Source organism: Varanus komodoensis, unplaced genomic scaffold (genome assembly GCF_004798865.1).
Source record: "Varanus komodoensis strain SLA01 unplaced genomic scaffold, ASM479886v1 scaffold73, whole genome shotgun sequence".
Taxonomy (NCBI): domain Eukaryota; kingdom Metazoa; phylum Chordata; class Lepidosauria; order Squamata; family Varanidae; genus Varanus; species Varanus komodoensis.
Genome location: NW_025336386.1, coordinates 1,835,643 through 1,856,739, shown reverse-complemented (window position 1 = coordinate 1,856,739; position 21,097 = coordinate 1,835,643). Strand labels below are relative to the sequence as shown.

The 21,097-nt window shown below is 55.7% G+C and overlaps 1 protein-coding gene across 1 annotated transcript; it reads left to right on the top strand.

Annotated features, from left to right (window-relative positions):
* The first annotated feature begins 76 nt into the window (after positions 1 to 76).
* Positions 77 to 19,564, top strand: LOC123034836 (testis-expressed protein 2-like). The gene is made up of 13 exons (XM_044452534.1): positions 77 to 1,405; positions 3,203 to 3,403; positions 4,167 to 4,455; positions 5,232 to 5,303; positions 6,739 to 6,840; positions 6,977 to 7,212; positions 7,354 to 7,500; positions 9,824 to 9,923; positions 11,813 to 11,945; positions 16,238 to 16,375; positions 17,129 to 17,341; positions 18,375 to 18,495; positions 19,439 to 19,564. The coding sequence occupies exons 1-13, from the start codon at positions 77 to 79 to the stop codon at positions 19,562 to 19,564; spliced, it is 3,207 nt and encodes a 1,068-aa protein (XP_044308469.1).
* Positions 19,565 to 21,097: the final 1,533 nt, after the last annotated feature.

The window sequence follows — 21,097 nt, the reverse complement described above, 5'->3', positions numbered from 1 at the left end:
GGTGTGGAGGTCCGTGCCATTCCGAGTCACCATCTTTCTCTTTCTTCCATAGACTCAGCAACACAGGATGTGAAAGATGGCGGATCACTCTCGAATTGCTTCAGGTCCTTCTCTGCCAAGGTCTTCTCCACAACTTTACTCTCGTCAGGGAAACTCATCTTCTTGTTCCCAGACATTAGCCAGTTACTTAGCTGATTCTGGAAAAGAAGAGGACTGGGAAGGTGTCCATGGGAATGAACTGATCTTTGCCTTAGATGATGAAGAAGCGGCAACTCCTGATGCAGAAAATCCATTTTCTCTGTGTGGAGATACTGGGAAACATGAAGTCCCCCAAGCAGAGCCCATCTTCCACGTGCCACCTCCTTTCCCAGTATCACCTGAAACGGATTTCTTGCCTCCTCTTCCCGTTTCTAGCTCACCCAACTTCTCACCTCAAAAATCTGCTGGCCTTGTAAACACTCAAGGTGCCAAACCGCTGATCAACCTAGTGAAGTCCCTCTCAACCGAAATTGAGTTGCGTGAAGCCTCTCCCCTCACGCCCCAGCCTTTGTTAAGCTTGGTCAAATCCATTTCCACCGAGATCTCCCGCCTGGAACCTGAGGTGACGCAGTCGAAATCCGATTCGAAACTCAATGTCCACCGGTGGCGGCAGATCACCCACCCGAAATGCAAAAATGGGGACTCCAGGACCGCTCCCTCCTCTCCCAACATTTCTCCTTCCGAGAGCAAGGGCAGCTTCTTCAAGGCGCAAGAAGCCAAGTTTGAGGACACCAAGAGGCGGTTTTCCGAAGCCATGCAGGAACCCCTGAGCAGGCTCAGCAAAATCATGGGGGACGAGAACAGCGCCGCACCAAAGCCCAAAGCCCCGCTGCCTGGCAGCCACGCCTGCGATGTCCTTGCCGGCCACAGCGGGGAGTCCACCCTCCTGGAGGCCAGGGATGGATGCCCCGGTCGGGGGACTGACCGGCCCGGCCCGCCATCCGGGAGGGAGCCTGGGGAGCTGTGCTTTTCCGCGGAGCAGAAGTGGGCGCCCTGCATGAGCTGCCGGTATGAGATTTGCTCCGAGGGCGACGTCATCCGGGTGGTGGAGGTGGCTCAGGACAAGGCCGGCGGCACGGGCGGAGGAAGGGCCCTTGGGCCCCTGGGTGTCCCCCGCCCCACCAAGCCTTGCGGCAGAGTGCCCTGCAAAGCCCTCGCCTGCATCGCCATCCTGGCCTACAACTACTTCGTGCTGCCTTTGCCTCCTTACGTCTCGGGCCTTTTCCTCGGCGCGCTATGCGGGTTCATGCTGGGCTTCCTGGGTATTCTGCTCCTGGTGCCCAAGCACCCGCTGTCTCCACGGAGGATGCGGCCCCCTCGGGGCAAGCTGCCGTCGGGGCAGCTGCAAGAGCTCCACGTGCTTAAGGTAGGAGGTGCGACGGGTTTCCCACGGGAGCCCTCTTTAGCGAAGTGCTGAAATAAAGGTTCCGGAGTCCTAAATGCTTTGCAAATACCTGCATTTAAACTATCCCAGATGAAATCGAGCTGTGGTAGTTCTAATTATACGTGTGGCCAGATTTAGGTAGAGCAGAGAAGCAGGAGCTGTTTCCAGGTGGAGGCACCGAGTGCTGGCAGGCAGGAGGCGGGCGCATCTGGACCAGCGTCTTTCTCTCTGCCAGGTCTGCCGTGCCAGCGAGGAAGAGACTGAGAGCACTGGCTCCCTTGTGGGGCACAGAGCTGTCTCTGCATGCCCAGGGTGTGGGTCTCTGCCTCTGAAGAGAAGAGGGGGCTTCTACATATATTTAACTGTCAGGACCCTCTAGCGATCTGCAAGCAGAAAAAAACCAAACAGGAAACAAGATTAGGGTCGCTGCTTTAAAACAAACCCGATATTGGTGGGGCAAGAGGGGAGGACAGCTGGCGGCAGATCCTGCGGAAGCAGCACCAGCGGCCACAGCTGCCTAGCGCTGCCACACACTGGGCAGTGAAGCCGTGCTTGGGTTGGAGGAGGAGTGCGACTCGGAGGAGCTGCCCGCGCCCGTGTGTGCGTGTCCCGCCTGCACAGGAGCTGCGGCAAGGAAGGCTCTGTCGCCGCGTCTCCCTTTTCTGCCTTCTCCAGCTGTGCAGGGCCTCCGTGAGCACATGGTGCCATTTCACACGCTGTTGTATGTTGAGGGCTCAGTTTGGCACACAAAGCGAAACTGCTGGTGCCGACATGTTGGGAGAGGGCCGCGCATCTGGCTTTGCTTGGAACATGCTGGCAGCCAGAAACATTTCTGGCTTTCACAAATACAATTCCAGTCACTGACCCAGCACCCAAAAAGGCGACTGGTAAACCCGTTCTGATCAATTGGCAACCTCGGGTCGCTGGTGAGGTTGGCTGGGGCAGGGGTGTAGCTTGTCCTTTGCAGAGCCTTTTCAGAGCTGGGCCTCATCCCTTGAAGGTGCAGTGAACGTCGGGACACGGTGGGTGAGTGGAAGCCTTGTTGTTCTCAGAGCCAGACACACACCTGCCATATGTGTAACCTACAAATCAGTAAGCACAGTGTGCGTGCACTTTGCATAAGCACAAGGATGCCAAAAAGCGCCTGCTTTTGGTGCTCAGAAGCTCTGAAACAGCATCTAGAGCAGTAAGAAGAATGCAGGGACCTGATCCCACTGGGGGCTACCACGTGCATTTTCTTGGATGTCCAGCATTTGATGGTGCACACAAAGTGTCACAGAGCCCGCCTCCCTACCCGAAAAGGGATCAGAAAGACCCTTCCCGGTGGTGTGGGTCCTAAACCCTAATCCCACTGAAGGATTACAAAAAGTACCCCTCTGAAAAAGGGCTTTTATCTTTAAGTAGATCGGAAGTGGCACCCCGTTCAGCCCATTCAGTTTTTTGAGAAACCCTTGGGAGATGTCAGGCTATTGGTCCCACAGGCCCGAGTACACCACCCTCTCCGTGTGAAGCAGGGTTTATCGCTGGAGCAGGTTCATTTCCTGTGCACCACCGGAAAATACCGCCTTCTCTCCGACATTCTGACCTTAGTGCTCCGCAGATGCGAGCAGCGGCAAGCAAAAAATGGCAGCTGCAGGAAAAATACGTAGGCTTGCGTCCCCTGTGAAGCCTGCGCAGAGCAGGTTCTGGGAAGAAAGAAGATTTGGGTTGGGCTGGCGTGGCCCTTGGCTGCGCTTTCATACCACACAGGCACAAGAGAACGGAGTTGTTTCCTCCCAGGGGTGGATGAATGAGATGTACTTCTACGACCCTGAGCTCTACCACCCGTCGCTCACCCATTCGGTGTTCGTGACCCTGGAAGGCTCCAACGTGACGCTCTCCTATCCCAAGAGCAACATTCCCCGGCGGGCCACCTTTGAGGAGGAGGTCTTCGACGTGGCTTTTGTGAATCACCGTCATTACGACATGAGTGGCGCGAAGGTAGGGTTGGTTCGTTCGGGCCAGCTAGCGAGTTGCAGCCACACCCGCGGGGGGAAAGGACGGGCGAGGGGTTGCAGGCCATGTGCATGGGACCCCCACGAAGAAGCAGAGAGTCAGCCACAAATCTGAATTCTACCTGCAAATACGAAGCGCTTGAGAAAACCTTGATGCATAGATGTAAAAGGCATTCTAGCCAAACTATTTTGCTTTGCTTGTTTAGAATTGTAACTGTGCCTGTTTATAATTGCTGTATGTGTTTTGTTCAAATTCCTTACCATTTTTGCCATTGCAAAATGATATGGCTTTTCCAGACCATTGTGCCATTTTCGCCCTAACCCTCGTTAATTCTTGATATGATACCCCAAGCAAAATAGCCCAACCAACGTTTTTCAATACGGGAGCCGAGCTGGGCCCCCCTCTGGCCAGGGTCCCGCTGGGGTTCAGCCCAGGGCCAGTTAACACAAGAAAACCATCCACTGCCTGCCTGCCACCCCTTTCGTTTTCCAGCCCTGGGGGCCCTCCTGCTGCAGCCCCTCGGTTGCTGGAAAGGAGGGAAGCCCAGCTGGAATCCTCCAGCCCAGCAAGTTCAGAGCGGGGAGCCGGTGCAAATTCTTCTTTGAACGGGGAGAACAGCTCTGACTCACACGACACAGGCAGCGGAGGGCGCGATCGAAGTCGCCATGCCCGCCCCTTCTGCCTCCACTCCCTCCCGCTCTTCTGTCACTCGCTCCCTGGTGACTTCCATCATCTCCCGCTGTTCCAGGTCTTCCTCTTCCCTCCTGGGCTGGCCCGGAAGAGGATGTGGAACAAGAAGTACCCCGTCTGCATTCTCTTCCCCAACCAAGTGGACCCGAGTGGCAAAGGGCCCTTGGCCTCTCCAGGAGAGAAGCGGCAGGACCCAAGCCCGGAGAGCCCCCCTGCGCATCCCTCCGAGCCCCAGGAAAGAACGCTTTACCTCTTTGGCAGAACGGGGAGGGATAAGGAGGAATGGTTCCAGCATCTCGCGATGGCTTCCCGGGCGGGACGTTGCACAGCACCCAGTACTATCGCAGGTGAGCTCCCCGGAGCATGAGGCCGTTTCCCCTGGGAGCGTTTCACCTTGCACGGCTTCAGGCCTCTCGCATCCCCGCCCATCATGGACCAGCTCTGAAACGGTAGAGGATGGGTGGGAGCCCTGTCTCAACCGGCACCCGGATGGCAGGGCCCTTTGCCCTCTCGGCGGTCCCTGCCCACACTGGGGGCCACACCTGGTGCTTGCATTGGAAGGAGAGCTTCCATTGGCGTGAATGGGAGATGCTCTTCAATTGCTAAAAGCTGGGGCCCCTAACTGAAGCAGATGCAAAGCAGGAGGCAAAGGGCTGAAGCCTTTGTCATCGCCCCACTGGGCCCTCAGTTCGTGCTGGGTCTCCGGCACGCCATTTATATAATTGCCAAGTGAGCAAGCACCGCCGCCTCTAGTGGTCCTGTTTCTGTTTTCGAAATGCCCAGTCCTGGGAGCTCAGCCGCGGTGCAGGAGGTTAGTCTGAATCTGTTCTGCAGCTCATTCCTGGGATCCTTGTGTTAAAATAAATATTCTGCACCAGTACGACCAGGTTTTTGCATCCATGACGCCTTCTTTCCAGTTCAGATAGAAGTTCCGTCCAAACCTCTGTAGAGATTGGCCTTTTTACCTTCTTAGTTCTCACTTGAAAATTTGACAGAGCAGCTGCTATCAGTAAGAGAGAACAGAAACCTGCTCAGTTTTTTTCCTCTTTTGAACCCAATGGCAGTGGGGAGATTGTTACTGTCGCACGCTGGCAAGTTGTCTCCAATTATTGTGACCCTACAGGTGAGAGCCCCCCAAAAAGTCCTGCCACGACAGCCCTGCTCAGCTCTTCCCAGTCCAAAGCTGCGGCTTCCTGTATGGAGTCCCTCCCTGTCATCGCTGGCCTTCCTCCTCTTCTGCCTGCAAGTTTCCCTGGTATTGCCTTCTCCAGTCAGTCTTGCCTTCTCATAATGTGCCCAAAGTTTTGTCATGTTTGCCCCCAGGGAAAGATCTGGCTTGATTTGTCCTAGGCCAGGGGTCGGCAACCTTAAACACTCAAAGAGCCATTTGGACCCATTTCCCACAGAAAAGAAAACACCGGGAGCCACAAAACCCTTTTGACATCTAAAATGAAGATAACACTGCATATATCATTTTTTATCTTTATGCCATGTATTAAAAAACTATAATGTGTTGCATTTATGAAATCAATGAAAGATTATTTTATATAAGCTCCATCTGTGAATGGCTTCCCATGCCTGACTATTTCCTGAGCAGCCACAAGACTAACATATGCAGTTGAATTTACAGGCTTAATCCACTTCTTGAAATGATTTTTGCTCACATCAACCTTCCACATCAGTTCTGAAATGGCTTTTTTTCTCTCATCATCAGCAAAGGCTGTGTGTGAATTCTAGAAATGTCTTGCAACATTCAACCTTTTGTTGTTTGCCAGTTTCTCACCACGTATTAAGCATACTGGTAAACCAGTCTCGTCAGCAGTGAAAGCAGTAAGATGAATCTGCCCACGTACTATTAAAGGTTCTGAAACTTTTCTTTTCTTGGGTTTATCCATGGTTGGCCTACTGGGGGTCGAAAAGCTCAATAAATTGCATGCCGGTGGGTGTCGCACATTGGCGGTTGTGACACATATTTTGAGTGACGGGGAGCCACAGCAGAGGGATGAAAGAGCCACATGCGGCTCCGGAGCCGCAGGTTGCTGACCCCTGATCTAGGAGAAGCCTCTTGTTCATCTTTCTGTCATCCAGGGCATGTGCAAAGCATTCCTCCAGCACCGTGTTTTGAGTGCACCAATTTCCGCCCATCAGCACTCTTCACTGCCCAGCTTCTTAGTGACCAGGATGGTCTTGGCCTTGGTTTCCAGTGAATGCCCTTCCACTCAGCTAACTTTTCTTTTCTATTTCACTGATGCCCTTTCTGGTCTCAGTCTTGCCTGCGGGGTGGGGGTGTTATGGTACAGCTGATTCCCCAGTTCACACGCCCCTCAGAGCTGCTGTGAGCCCCAGAAGGGTGTGGAAAGGCCTGTACAACAAGGAGTGGGCATCACTCCTCCACTCACGGCTGACAGACGCTTGAACTGACAGCACAATTTAATTCAGGGAAGAAAAGGGGTGCATCCTCCCCACTTCACACCACCCCCACAACCCGAGGAGCAACCATGCCCTGACCACTGCACTACACTGCCTGAAAGAAAAAGACATTGCGCGAACTGATTAAGAGTCTCCTCTGACCCGTCCCAATGCTCCTGTGGCCCAGAAATTCTCTGTCCTCTGCGATTGCTTCCTTTTAGGTCATACTGGGAAGGGGCGAGATGCTATGCACACCCCCAAGCTGCTTCGGTCCTCCGGAGACGCCCTGGGCATTTGCCCCTCAGAGCTCTGTCCAGAGTCAGGTGGCTGGGCGCTTGGCGTTTCAAAGGGCCATGCTTCCCAAGGCATCGCCCGCCCGCCCCACTGCTTTCTGCCCTTCCTGCTTCTTTGTACCAGGGAAGATTCCTCAGGCAGCAGCTACCTTTTTCTCTTGGCCAGGTTTAAACCAGCTCAGCCCCCCTGGGAAGGGGCCGTGCAGCAGTGGCAATAGCAGCCGAGAAAGCACGGAAGAGCTCCGCTCTGCCATCAAGCCCAAGGAACTTGCTGTCAACCTCAGAGAGAAGGTCCTGCTGGATTACCACACATACATGTCCCAAATAGTCCCTCCGGGCAATAGTGCCAGCCCGTCGGAGAGCCCATGCGCCAGCACGGCAGGAAGCCCCACACCAAGGAAGGTGAGACCCCCCTGAGCCCACCGTGGCGCTCTGGTGGGGCTGGCGGGGAGCACGGGGGCCAGGCACGCCTGGAGGCAGCACCCTGGCCACGCCTGAGGAGCGCTGGATGTGTGAGTGACCCTTCTTGTCTTTTCCTCTCAGTTCCTTGAGGAAGCAATGAACAGCCGTGAAATCCACATGGCCTGGGTCAACGCAGTGCTCGGCCGAATGTTTTGGGACTTCTTGAGGGAAAAATATTGGGCAGACCACGTTTCAAACAAGATTCAGAAGAAATTGGGCCGAATTAAGGTGAGAAATGGGTCCAACCATTTTCCTCTGTAGCTTTGCTTTTTATTGGCTGCAGCAGCACCAGCTGCCCTCAGGTGCCAGAAGCCGGTCTTGCCCTTTGGCCCCAAAAAGACCCTCATTTGCCCAGGCATCACTGGCACCCGGCTTCCGAAACAAAGCGAGAAAAACGGGTGCACTGCACAGTCCACACCAAACTCTCCCTGGGAGAAAAGACCCTGGAGCAAGCAGTGGAACATCTCTGTGACGCTCGACCCTGGACTGAATTATTGTATGGATGTGGGTAGCAATGTATGTCACTCCAGTTGTGACGCAAGCAAGTAATATTTCTTCCCCCTCCCCATGCTTTGCAACTGCATTTCTGGGACACAGCAACAAAAGCACCGAAAGTGCTTTCCGGCCCTGATACCATTTCCCCGAAAATAAGACCTAACCAGAAAATAAGCCCTAGCTTGGTTTTTCAGGATGCTCGTAATATAAGCCCTACCCCAAAATAAGCCCCAGTTAAGATCGTCAGCCAGATGGACACATTTAGTACATCCGTTGCAACACAATTTGGGGTTTGGATTGTTATGACGATGTTCCTGAAAAAGATGACATGACTGTATTTGAATAAATGTAGACCATTGTACATGAATAAATGGATAAATGTAGATTGTTGTACATGAAAAAATAAGACATCACCTGAAAATAAGCCCCAGTGCATCTTTTGGAGCAAAATTTAATATAAAACCCAGTCTTATTTTTGGGGAAATACGGTAAAAGAAAGACTGCCGTTTCACCTTTTCAGCTCACTGTATCAGAGCGGACCAGCACGTAATGTGCCCTTTGATAGCCATCTGCCCCCCTCGCCCCCGCATGGCTTGCTGCTCCCTGGGTGGCCATTGAGGCACTCCCAGGATAGTGAGGCCCTTGATTAGCAGTGGGAGAGAACATGTGAAAGGCATCTGGAGTGCCCACAAAAACGTTTTATTACAGGCCTGCAGGTTCCAGGAGGGCTGAATCCCTTCCTGGCGGCTGCAGAAAAAATGTAAGCGTACAACGTCCTGGTTACTTGATATAACTTCAAAATACCTTAACATATCTAAATGGAAGCATGAGTGGGTGACGCTCTGATTATTTTGCATTACTGCAAAGCATATGGAAGCAACTTGAAAGAAGGAAAATTATCTATATTTATATAACATATTGCTAATATTGCTTTGAAAACCCTTAAGGTTAACACATATATTAAACATCTGTTGAAATTAACATCTTAAGCATGCTTAAAATCAACATAGGCAAGAATGATGAAGAAAATAGAAATATTCATATTACAGTGGTACCTTGGCTCACAAACTTAATCCGGTCCAGGACTCTGGTTGTGACCCAAATTAGTCGTGAGCCAAGTTAAATTTCCCCATAAGGGTCAACGGAAATAAGGTTAATTTGTTCTGTAACCATTTTTTAAATCAGAAAAATGTGAAGCAGAGTGACAACAACAGAGATCGCGACCATCCCCCCCCCAAAAACAAGCGTGGCCGTCTCCCCCCCCCCCCCCCAGCACGACCGAGACCGCGCCTGTCATCCCTGCATGTGCCTGTCACCCCAGTGCGCTGGGGGTGGCAGGGAGAGACGGGCGTGATCGCGGGCGCACTGGGGGAGGGAGAGATGGGCGCAGACGCTGCGCTGGGGGTGGGGGGATGGCCGCGATCGCCATTCCAGTCGTGCGGGGCAGGCGTGCCTGGTCAGAGGCGGCTCCTGCAGGAAAGACAGGCAGGATCTCGCCGCCTCGCCTGCCCCGCGGCTCTGCGTTGCTGCCCCCGTCTCTCCTGCAGCAGCACGCCTCTGACCAGGCACGCCTGCCCCGCACAAATGGAACCGGGATCGTGGCCCTCTCCCCACCCGGGGGCAGAGGGAGAGGGCTGCGATCTTGGTCGGCACCCGGAGCGGTGTTCGCGACCCAAGTCAACGTTGTCAGCAATGTTTGTTCGTGGCCCAATTTGCTCACGAGCCGAGGTACCGCTGTAGATTTGTACAGGGAGAGAAACGGCGAAACGCCGCTCGCCCGACCCCGAGCCCTTCTGCCGCCAGTCTGTGTCGCCTGCTCTGAGCGGCAGCTGCAGCTCGTGGGCCTGGGGCAGGGCTCGCTCCAGCTTCCCCTGGAGGGCGTGCACAGGAGCGGCGAGGGAGGCTGGGCGGGGGGCGCCCGCCGGGTCTGGCACGCCAGCCCCACGGAATGGTGCCCGTGCCGCCCGTAGCGCTGTCCTGAGGACCAGCCGGCGGTGCTGACGTGCTTTGCCCGTCCTGACCGAGCTGCTTCCCTTTCCCCTCCTCGCTCTGCCAGTTGCCGTACTTCATGAACGAGCTCACGCTGACGGAGCTAGACATGGGCTCCTCCATCCCACGCGTCCTCAGTGCTTCCAGCCCGACCCTCGACAGCCGAGGTAAGCTAAGGCGACGCGCAGGGAGGGCCTGCAGGCCTGCCCTGTGCCGAGCGGTCCCAGTGGCCCTCCAAGCCAAGAGGGAGCCCCCCACGCTCAAAGGGAAGCGCTGCACGGGCGGCAGCCGTCTTCCGCTGCGGGTGCAGCGGTGCAAAGGCACGGAAGAGGGCCGCCGCTCACAGCCGTGCGGCTCTCTTCAGGAACAGCACCCCACGTGACCCGCCCCAGCACCCTCTTTCCACACCATGGGTGGCAGGGAAGCGGGGCGCCTCTTGTGCGGTGCACGGGGCTCGGTTCCTGGAGCACATCTGCAGACCCCGGGGCACCCACCGGGAACGCCGGTCCAGGGCTCTTGCGCCGCGGACTGAATTCTGGGAATCCGATGGACGGTCTCTGCAGAGCAGATTATCTTCATATCCCTCACTGAGCTCGCACTCCTGTGTTCCTGTGCAGAGGGTGCATCCTCAACATAGACTCTGAATCCACCCCCCTTCCTATTCCTTCTGTTCTTCTTGAACGAGGGATCCCTCCAACTGCTGCATTCCAGTCATGGAAGCCGCCCCACCAGGTTTCTGTTCCTGTATTCAGAGGTCAGGTTTGCTTCCCATGGTCCAGACAGTAGCTTTAAAAGGCTGGCTTTCTTCCTAGATTTTTTGGAAGAATATTATTGGGCGCTGTTAGAGCTGCTCTTTCTGCTGCAGTGCATAAACCTTTGTCCCTTGTTCCCCCACACCCACAAGTTTACTTCTCCCTCCCCTGCAGGATTAAATTTAGGCCCTCCTGATGGATTTCTTGATGCAGCCCCTTCCTTGCCAGCGGCCCCCGCCCACTGCCCAGGATGTACAGCCCGTGGCCCCAGAATACTTATTTCTCACCTTCACTTTGAATATTTTTCTTCCGTGGTCAATTCCTCTTGCAAAGGCAACCCTTCAGTCACATCTTGAACCCATCCTCCAGGGAGACAGAGCGCACCTGGCGAGTCCGTGCCCACCCCACGAGGCTGGGGGTCTCCCGCAAGGACCACTCTCCTCTCCGTGCTTCAGGCCGCGGTTTCCCTGCCTCTGCCCGGCTGACCTTCAGCCTCGTGTGTGCTGCAGCCCAGGGTGGTTGCAGCTCTTGCCCTGCTGCTGGAGTGGCCTTTGGGGCCACAGTCCCTCCCTGCGAGGGTTCTGCCGTACCGATGGAGTGGAATCTGCTCTTCCCTGCCCACTGCAACTCTGCTGCCAAGCTCCGGTCAGCTCTGCCTGTTTGTTCGCTCTCCGGGAGCTTGTTTGATCGCTTTTCAGTCCCTGGACCGGAGGGGCAGCTTCCACTGCTCTGCTGAGCTTGGAGTCAGGAGAGGGACTGGGAGTGGGCATGCCCTGCATGTGTGGAGGCAAAACACGGGACTTTCACACATGGTCTAAGAATGAGCCTTGGTTGGCCCTGAGTGTACACCCTACAGGGACTCGCGACCACTTCTGGCTCCCTGGAAGTGTGAGCTTCCGCACCCATGTCTGTGGCATTCGTGGGACTAACACGTCCCATTTATTGTAAGCCGTCCCAAGACGTTGGTAGAGGATGAGGCTGATGAGACCATCCCCTGCCCCATTCCCACTCTGCTGCTGAAGAGTATAAAGGCGCAATCCCAGGACCTTGCGGCTTCCAGTCCTTGCTTGCTTGGCCCTGTAAACTTGTGTCGGGTTGTGCCTGTCATGCATCCGGAGAAGTTTTGCCCGGAGAGGCCTAGCACTGCCCATGGCCGACTGGGCTCGCCGCTAGAGCGGATCTCACCCCTGCCTCCCTCCTCCCGATCTCCCCAGCACCGTCTCCCGGGCAGAGGCTCTCGGGGCCTCACTGGTCGTGCCCCCGTCTGCCAGGAGCCACCTCCTGATCTTGCTCCCACTTCACAGGGCTCTGGCTGGACATGGACATGACCTACAGTGGATCCCTACAGATGAGCCTGGAGACAAAACTGAACTTGTACAAACTGGGCAAAGAAACCCTGGGAGAGGAGACTACGAAAGCGGGCAGCAGCACGGACGGGTAACACCGGCGGGACCCCGTAGAGCAGCAGCCAGGAGCACCGCTCAGCACAGGCACTCCTGGCTGACCTGCTCCTCTTTACGAACGTTGCCACGGTGGCAGTTCAGCCCACCCCGGGAGAGTCCCTCAGCCCTGGGACTCGCCATCTGGAAATGGAATGCATGTTTCCTAGATCACCTTCCAACTGTTTAATTCCTTACCAGTGTATTGTGACTTGACCTGCAGGCTCTGGCAGAGTTCTACAGCTAAGAGTTGTCTGCTCAAAACACACTTTTAGTCATTCCCACTCCCTACTTGTAACATAACTAGAAATCTATATTGGGTGGTTTACATAAATATATGATATACATGTTGTTGTTGTTAGTCGCGAAGTCGCGTCCGACCCATCGCGACCCCATGGACAAATTCCTCCAGGCCTTCCTGTCCTCCACCATCCACTGGAGTCCACTCAAGCTCGCGCCGACTGCTTCAGTGACTCCATCCAGCCACCTCATCCTCTGCCGTCCCCTTCTTCTTTTGCCTTCCATTGTTCCCAGCATCAGGCTCTTCTCCAGGAAGTCCTTCCTTCTCATTAGGTGGCCAAAGTATTTGAGCTTCATCTTCAGTATCTGGCCTTCTAAAGAGCAGTCAGGGTTGATCTCCTCTAGGACTGACTGGTTGGATCGCCTTGCAGTCCAAGGGACTCGCAGGAGTCTCCTCCAGCACTGCAATTCAAAGGCCTCAGTTCTTCGGCGCTCAGCCTTCCTTATGGTCCAGCTTCCACAGCCAGACAATGCCACTGGGAAAACCATAGCCTTGACTACACACACTTTTGTTGGCAGGGTGATGTCTCTGCTTTTTAGTATGCTGTCTAGATTTGCCATAGCTTTCCACCCAAGGAGCAAGTGTCTTTTAATTTCTTGGCTGCAGTCCCTGTCTGCGGTGATCTTGGAGCCCAGGAAAATAAAATCTGTCACTACCTCCATTTCTTCCCCGTCTATTTGCCAGGAAGTGAGAGGACTGGATGCCATGATCTTAGTTTTCTTAATGTTGAGTTTCAGGCCAACTTTTGCACTCTCCTCCTTCACCTGCATCAAGAGGCTCTTTAGTTCCTCTTCACTTTCTGCCATGAGAGTGGTATCATCTGCATATCTGAGGTTGTCGATATTTCTCCCAGCAATCTTAATTCCAACTGGAGATTCATCTAGGCCCACCTTTCTCATGATGTGCTCTGCATATAAGTTAAATAGGCAGGGCAACAGTATAGCCTTGCTGAACTCCTTTCTCTGTTTTGAACCAATCAGTGGTTCTGTGTCCAGTTCTCACTATTGCTTCTTGACTCGCATATAGCTTTCTCAAGAGACAAATAAGATGGTCAGGTACTCCCATCTCTTTAAGAACTTGCAACAATTTGTTGTGATCCACACAATCAAAGGCTTTAGCATAGTCAATGAAGAAGAAGTAGATGTTTTCTGGAACTCCCTAGCTTTCTCCAGGACCCAGTGTATGTTGGCAATTTGATCTCTAGTTCCTCTGCCTCTTTGAAATCCTGCCTGTACTTCTGGTAGTTCTCAGTCCACATACTGCTGGAGCCTAGCTTGTAGGATTTTGAGCATCACTTTGCTAGCATGTGAAGTGAGTGCAATGGTGCGGTAGTTTGAACATTCTTTGGAATTGCCCTTCTTTGGAATTGGAATGTAGACTGACCTTTTCCAATCCTGTGGCCGCTGTTGAGTTTTCCAAATTTGCTGGCATATTGAGTGTAGCACTTTTACTGCATCGTCTTTTAGGATTTTGAATAGCTCAGCTGGAATACTGTCACCTCCACTAGCTTTGTTGTTGCTCAGACTTCCTAAGGCCCATTACATTCCAGGTTCCTATGGAGTACAGATCTTTCCAGCATTGGACTTTCCTTTCACCACCAGATACATCTGCAACTGAGTGTCCTTTCGGCTTTGACCCAGTCGCTTCATTCTTTCTGGCGCTACTAGTACTAGCCCTCCGCTCTTCCCCTTCCCCAGTAGCATATTGGACACCTTCCGACCTGAGGGACTCATCTTCCAGCGTCATATCTTTCTGCCTTTTGGTGCTGTCCATGGGGTTTTCATAGCAAGGATACTGGAGTGGGTTGCCATTTTCTTCTCCAGTGGATCACGTTTTGTCAGAGCTCTCTGCTATGGCCTGTCCGCCTTGGGTGGCCCTGCACGGCAGAGCTCATAGCTTCATTGAGCTACGCAAGCCCCTTTGCCATGACAAGGCAGTGATCCATGAATGAGATGATATATAAATATATTATAATAAATAAGTTGCTTATTTATTATATTTTATTCCCATTGTGGGATGCGAGGCGGCCCCATGTGGTTCCCGGGTGGTCTCCCCTCCAAGCTCAGGCCACCCCAGGCCCGCTTAGCTTCAACAGGGCAGATGCCTTTCCTGCCTTTGGGCCATTCTTTGCGCTAGGCTGCATAAGGCTGACCCGATGCTATGTGAGCTGGTGTATATGGCGAAAAAACTGGGGTATCGGTCTGGACGTTCCTGATTAAAATCTCACTCCTGCTGTAAACATACTGATGGTCACAGACAAGCAGCTTTCTCTCAGCCTCAGTTTCCCCAGCTTCAATATGGGTGGCTTTCTCTTAAGGGGTTACAACTAGACAAAGCAATGCGGGAAGCACCCGAGGGCTTACGAGGGCGGCTATCAGAGGCGCAGCTGTGCAGCTGTTGTTGTCAGTGGTGGGAGGCTCCTCAGCACTGGCGGGACTCAGACAGACGGATGGACGGACTTGCTTCTCCTGGATTTGCTCATTTGCTGCTTCCGGGCATTTGCATGCTGCGCCTCAGCCCAAGATGGCAGCAGAGCAGAGTGCCACCGATCATCAGGCGCAACACAAGGCAAGCGCTTGCCTCAGGCCGGCAATCTGAAGGGACGAGACACACCAGGAGGTCGGACAGGGAGCAGGACAGGGTCTTCCTCGCGGCAGCAGGAAGGAAGTGAGAGCGGTGGTGAGAGTGGGGAAGGAGACCCCATGGGGGTGGTCTCCCAGAGGCTGTGGGAGGACATGCTTCCCACCCAGATGACCGGGCCCCTCCGTGAGCCTCCACCCCACTCCACAGCCGCTGGGCCCATCCTGTGGCAAGGCAGCCATGGCATTGTCTCTGGTGGCTGAAACAGGAGAGCAGCTGCGGAGGCCCCTGATGGACGCCAAGCAGGCAAAGGCCGCTGGGAGCGTTCCTGCCCCAGGTGCTTCCCTGACGCATGGCTCCATCTATCTGCACATGAGGCGTAAAACCAGGAGTGCCTCCCAGTGTTGTAGGATGGGGCCATGGCTGGCCAAGCAGTGTGCCTCCCACATCTCCCCGCCGCAGGGGGAAGAAGCATGGCGGCTGTTCGATGGCGGCAGCAGCTTGCCCAGAGGAGGTAGTGGCAGAGGCGTGGGAGCCGTGGCCCCGCTCCTGCTTCGCCTCGGCCCGTCCACCCTGGGCTCAGCAAGGTGGCCATGGCTTGGCCCGCAGCCTGGGGACATGACTCACATAGTTAAAAATAGATCTTAAAAGTTATATTTTTCTTACCTTCTATCTTTTTTTAGTGTCTTCCTCTCTCTCTCTCTCTCTCCCCACCGCCCTCCTCTCTTCTGTATTCCCACTCCATATTCCCACTCTGTATTCAGAGCCAACGCATGCGTGCAATAGGGGGAAGAGCCAGCACACGCGCAGTTGAAGGGAACTGTTACAATTTGGCACGTGCGCTGGCTCTCTGCTAGTCTCCAAAACTGAAGGAGTTTCAGAGAACACTGGTGCTGGCTCAGAGCTTTCAGACTCGTTTGGCAATCGTTTTCTCTGAATGAGTACGAAAACTCTGAGGCGGGCTGGGCAAATGACCATGGCGGGCCGTATCCTGCCCATGGGCCGTAGTTTGAGGACCCATGTTTTATTTCAATGACCCGGTTTGTGCATAATGGCAATCCCTGGATTGTCTAATGTAGAAAGTGGTAGAAAGATGGGTGCTCTCTCAGTCAGATGCTGCAGCACAGGATGTTTTGGGGGCAGGGATGCCTAAGTCTTCATCCTGGAGCCTCGTGGCCTCAGCCTATGCCCTGTGGAGGCCTTGCTAGCTCTTTCCTCCCCACTGCTGGAAATCCACCTTGATTTTGTTGGAGACATAGGCCACAGCCACCAGGATGCGCCTTCCTAATCTTGGGGAAGAGACCTGAACAGCATGGAAAGTTCTTGGCACACACGGCCCAGTGCAAGCGCAGCTCCTCCGCCGTCCTTGCCTGGGGTCCCCACCCACCTCTCCCTCTCTCCCCTTGCAGCATGAAGCCCCACTGGGTCTTACTGGCCGACAGCGATGCCGAGTCCTCCAGTGCCGGTTCCTCGGATGAGGAAGACGTTCCCACCATGGAGCCCTCCAGGAGCGCAGGAGAGAGGAGCACGCCTCCTGGGGCTGAAGGGTGAAGCCAACGGGAGGCAGCGTGGCGGTTCTCCAAGCCAGCAGTGCTGGCCGGGGTGCAGTTGGTCCGGCGGAGGGACAGCAGGATCTGTGGGATGGTGTTCCCTGTAATGAGTGTCCCTGCCAATTTCCAGTTCACTCGCCAAGTCCTTTGCATTAGCAGCAGAATGATCAGCGCAGGGTCCAAGAGCAGTGCAGGAGGCAGTCTGGTGTCTTAGTCCAGCTGGGCTGGGCACTGACAGCTCGCAGGGCAAGGACGGGGAAGCCGACGGAGGTGGAAGTCAATTGATCTGGGAAGCCGGCTGCAGACTAGCCTCGCTACCATATTCGGGGTCCCCGGGCATCCCCAGGGGCAGCACAAAGTTAGCCTAAAACAGTCCAAGCTGAGCTCTTGGGCGGCCACGTGAAGGCGGAGGCTCGCCAGGGACGCAGCCCGCGAGTGGGGGGTTGGAGCTGGGCCTGCAGGTGCCCCGAGCAGGGAATGCTTTGCCGACGCGGACTCCTCGCCACCACGCGCCTGCTCCAGGATGGCCGGCAGGTGGCTCAGCCGCCCGTGAGCCCTGCCCACCCACCTCAGGCAGGCCGAGCGCCAGGAGACGGCTCTGCTCCAGGGCAGGGGCTGGCTCACAACACACGCCTCGGCCGAGCCGGGCGGAGGCCGCCTCGCTCCGGCATGGCTCTGCCTGGGCAGCTCGCCCCCCCGCACACGCTGCTGAGGGGGCGCGGGCTGACCCATCCTCCCCCCTTCTCTTAGCCACATCAGTGGCAACAGCACCGGCCGGAAGATCCTGCGCTTCGTGGACAAGATTGCCAAGTCCAAGTACTTCCAGAAGGCCACCGAGAACGAGTTCATCAAGAAGAAAATAGAGGAAGTGTCCAACACGCCGTTGCTGCTGACCGTGGAGGTCCAGGAGCTGACAGGAACGTTGGCTGTGAACATCCCCCCGCCCCCGACGGACCGCGTCTGGTGAGGAGGCGGCGCCAAACGGGTGGGCCTGTTCGGGGCGTTCGCAGGATGGCTGGCGGGCGCCGGGCAAGGGCGAAATTCAGCCAGGCCGCTGCTCAGCCACTGGGGTGCTCTTGCCCGCCCCCCCCCCCCCGCACGCCCCAGGGCAGTCCCCAGGCAGACCGGGGTCCAGCCGCGCCCTCCTGTGTGAATATCCAGATGAGGCTTTTTAAGTCTCACCCTCACTCTAGGATTTTATGGAGTGCTCAGGCATCCTCCATGGGATCTTCTGCTCATCATCCCCCGTGCTTTCCCACCACTTCTTTTTTTCCTTACTGTGGAAAACTCATGAAGGAGAAAAGACTGTTGCGGCGCCGTGTCTTCTGAGCACCTGTGCTAGGATCCCTCCCTCCCTGCGCTTGCGCCTCGCAAGCCTGCTGCTGGTCCTTCTGAAGGCCCTTCGGTGCTGACTGGCCTGCGGCGCAAGGGGCTCCGGCGGACGCTCCGCCTGCCACCGACGGTGCCCTCGCCTGCGTGCTCTGGGACGCGTCCTTTCCCCCGCCCCGCAGTGTTCCCGGCCCGAGAGTTATCTTGGGCCTGCGCTTCAGCGTCCTCTGGGGGAGCAGGATCTGGCCGCAGCAGGGCACCGTGTGAGGCAGCGTGACCCCGCGGGGCAGCTGAGAGCAACAACCCTTCCTTTCCCTGCAGGCTGCTGGAGGCTTTGCAGCAAGTGTGTGAAACCCCCACAGGAGGCTGCCGCACTGCTCTCTGCCGTTGTCTTCACATGTTGCGTGGGGGGGGGGGGGGGGGGAGAGTAAAAGGAGCCAGAGCGCAAGATCCCGCAGACTCCGATGCTGCTGCAGTCTGTTGTGCTGGGGAAGCCCTTCCAGATGCCCTCATGAGATCAGAAATGGGGGAAAGCTGGATATTCCCCAGCCGACCGGCGCTTCCCATACCCTGTAGGAAGCGAATCCCTAGAGGTGGGGCGTATCGCAGTGGTTCCTTAGGAAAGAGGAGCCAGAAATGATGCTTTCTCTCGCTTCCCTGGGGTTAGGTACAGCTTCCGGGTCCCACCACAGCTGGATCTGAAGGTCCGGCCAAAGCTAGGAGAACGAGAGGTAACCTTCATTCACATCACCGAATGGATCGAGAAGAAGCTGCAGCATGAATTCCAGGTACCCTCTGCCGGTAGCTGGATTATGGGGTATGAAGGGACAGAGAAGGGACCCAAAGCAGGTCAGGGGCTCAGAGCGGAAATGGCACTTTCCTGATACGATTGTGCACTGCTCCCGGAGGCAGCGCCCCGCTCGCTTCCGCAGCTTCTGAAGGATCGGCAGGGAGGGCTGCACAGCCCACAGCACTTCCAGTGCCCCCTGCAGACCTGCAAAGACCCTGCCCAGAGTTTCTCTTACTGGCATCTGTGCTGCTCAGGAAAACCTGGAGCTTTGCTCCTCTGCAATCAGTCCGAATGTGTGAGACTGGAGAAATCTGCCCCCCCCACAGGAAGTCTGGTCTGTGGTGGCAGAGAAGTACGTGCACCCACCTGTGGCAGTGGGACACGTGGGCTGGGGGCAACATGAGTGTATGTCCGAGTGTGTGAGAAGGGGTGTGCACAGGGGAGCTGCTGACATTCACGCTGCGGTCCTCCTTGCCACCACTCGCTTGCTTGGCGGGCAGGGAGAGCGGGCCAGCAGCAGCATCGGCCGCTCTGCTTCTCACCGCCTCAGGTTTTGGTCCCAAGCAGGAGGCCGCCGGGCCAGCAGACTGCAGAGGTGAAGACGGGGGGGCGCCGCCAAGGCCTCTGGCCGCTGGATCTGGCTGCAGCACGTGGCCGGCCTTGCCTGCCTGGAACCGGCCCCGCTCGTGATCTCACCAGGCCCCTTCCCCAGTGGCGCGGTCAAGGCAGGGCCCGGCCCCGTTCCGCGGCTTGCAAGGATGGGGGCAGCCCGATCCCCCCCTTGATCAGAGGGCAGAGCACCCTGGGGTGTGGCCCGGGACGTGCGGGGATGGGGGGCACTCCTAGAGTGAGCTGCCCCACCCTCGCCCCTGCTTTTCACCCTCACGCATTTTTTGGAATGCCACTTCTAAAATCTGCTTTCCTTTCCCTCCTCTCCCTAGAAAATCCTAGTGATGCCAAATATGGATGACCTCATCTTACCCCTCATGCATTCTGGCCTGGACTCCCAGCTGCCCGCGGAGGGGCCCCAGAAGGAATTCCCAGGAGAGCACGCAGAGCACTGTTAAGGAACGCCAAGGTGATTTGGCAGCGAGGGAACGGGTGCCTGAGAAGCTCACGTGACCCTGACCCCGACTTGCATCGTTGCTTTCCTGTCTACCGGCTCGCGTCTTCAGCTTGTTCATGCACTATTTCAACAGAGGAGTTTTCCCTTTGGATGTTTCACTGCGCAGCAAGGAGACGCTGGCGAGGAGGACATCTTCCTGGTAGTAGAACTCGCCTGTCACTGACAGGCACTCAGTTCCACTGGTGCAAACAAGCGCTGGTGTCAGGCTCTCCCTCGCTGCACACGGGGCAGGGGAAACCCAGGACCCACCGGCCATTTGGCGTTCTCTCCGGGCCCTGCCTTTCCAAAGAGCATCTCTGTTATGCATCACGGAGGTGGCAGAACCGTCAGTAAAACTCGCCACTTTCTGGATGAAGATGGGAAACAACACAGAAAAGTAGGTGTTCTTTCCAGGTAAAACGCAGCTGTTCCAACCTGTCTTGGACTGCGGGGTGGAGACCAGTCGAGAACTGGACCCCGAGTCTCCACGCGGCAGTTATGTGGCTCTCCCTGCAGGATGAATGTGATGCTGTGATCTCCATGAACTGCTGGAGCTCCTGAAGGGGAACAGCAGCTTCGAGCTTGAAAACTGAACCTTCAAATAGGGCTGGGAAACCTTGGGGCCAAGGGCTGGGGGTTCCTCAGATAGCCTCCCCCTTCCCTTGCCCCCAGCCTCTTCTAACCACTGTGTGGTGGGGTCCTTGCTTTTACACAGGTTTCCCCATTCAGAAAAGCCAGAATGCCTCTTCCAAGGCTTTGTGATGGGCAATAAGAGCTTTGAGCCATAACAAGCCGGGGTTTTCTCTGTTTGGGCCCTGCCCTCTCACCCCAGAATGCAGTGCCCAGGAGTCCCCCCAAAACTGAGTTCATTGATCTGCCTCTGATCAACCAGGGACTGTATATAGAAATGATGGGACTGATTTCTTTTAAACTGAGGGCAAATGGTGGCTTTGGGGTGTATCAGCTGCAGGATTGCTGACAGAGAAACAGCAATGGGGGAACAGTTAACCCCCCCAATCTTGTCCAGATTCCCCCCACCCCAAGTTTGAAAAGCAAGCAGCTGTTTGAAAAGGACAGCCAGCCTGAACAGCAGGATCTGAACGTGTGGGGCTTAAAATCAGGTCATGCTTGACCCTTAGGAAGTTTGGGGATGAGGTCCCACTCTCTGACCCTGCAGCCAGAGGCTCTGTCCAGTGGTGGGACCGTTCGGGGGGCTTCCATAAATCCCGCAACCTGCTCTGCATGGGGAGGACGGCCTAGGACTGCTCCATCTTCCACGCAATAAAACATGTTAGCAAAGCAATAGCTTCAGGCAAGCAAACGGCGCACGAACTGGTCGCTTCTCCGCAAAGGGCTCTGCGAACCTTTGCGAGTGAAAGCGAGCCAGGCGCAGTGGAGGGGCCGGGGGGGATGAAGGCCTGCACCCACCGCTGCGGAGCGCTGGCCTTTGCTATCGCTCCCGTCCCAAGGACAGTCTTGCACGTCTCCCCCCGTG

Excerpts from the sequence above, each read along its gene's own strand:
- LOC123034836 (XM_044452534.1), top strand. The coding sequence starts at position 77 with ATGGCGGATCACTCTCGAATTGCTTCAGGTCCTTCTCTGCCAAGGTCT. Across the intron at positions 3,404-4,166 it reads ACGACATGAGTGGCGCGAAG|GTCTTCCTCTTCCCTCCTGG; the intron begins GTAGGGTTGGTT and ends CCGCTGTTCCAG. Across the intron at positions 7,213-7,353 it reads GAAGCCCCACACCAAGGAAG|TTCCTTGAGGAAGCAATGAA; the intron begins GTGAGACCCCCC and ends TTTTCCTCTCAG.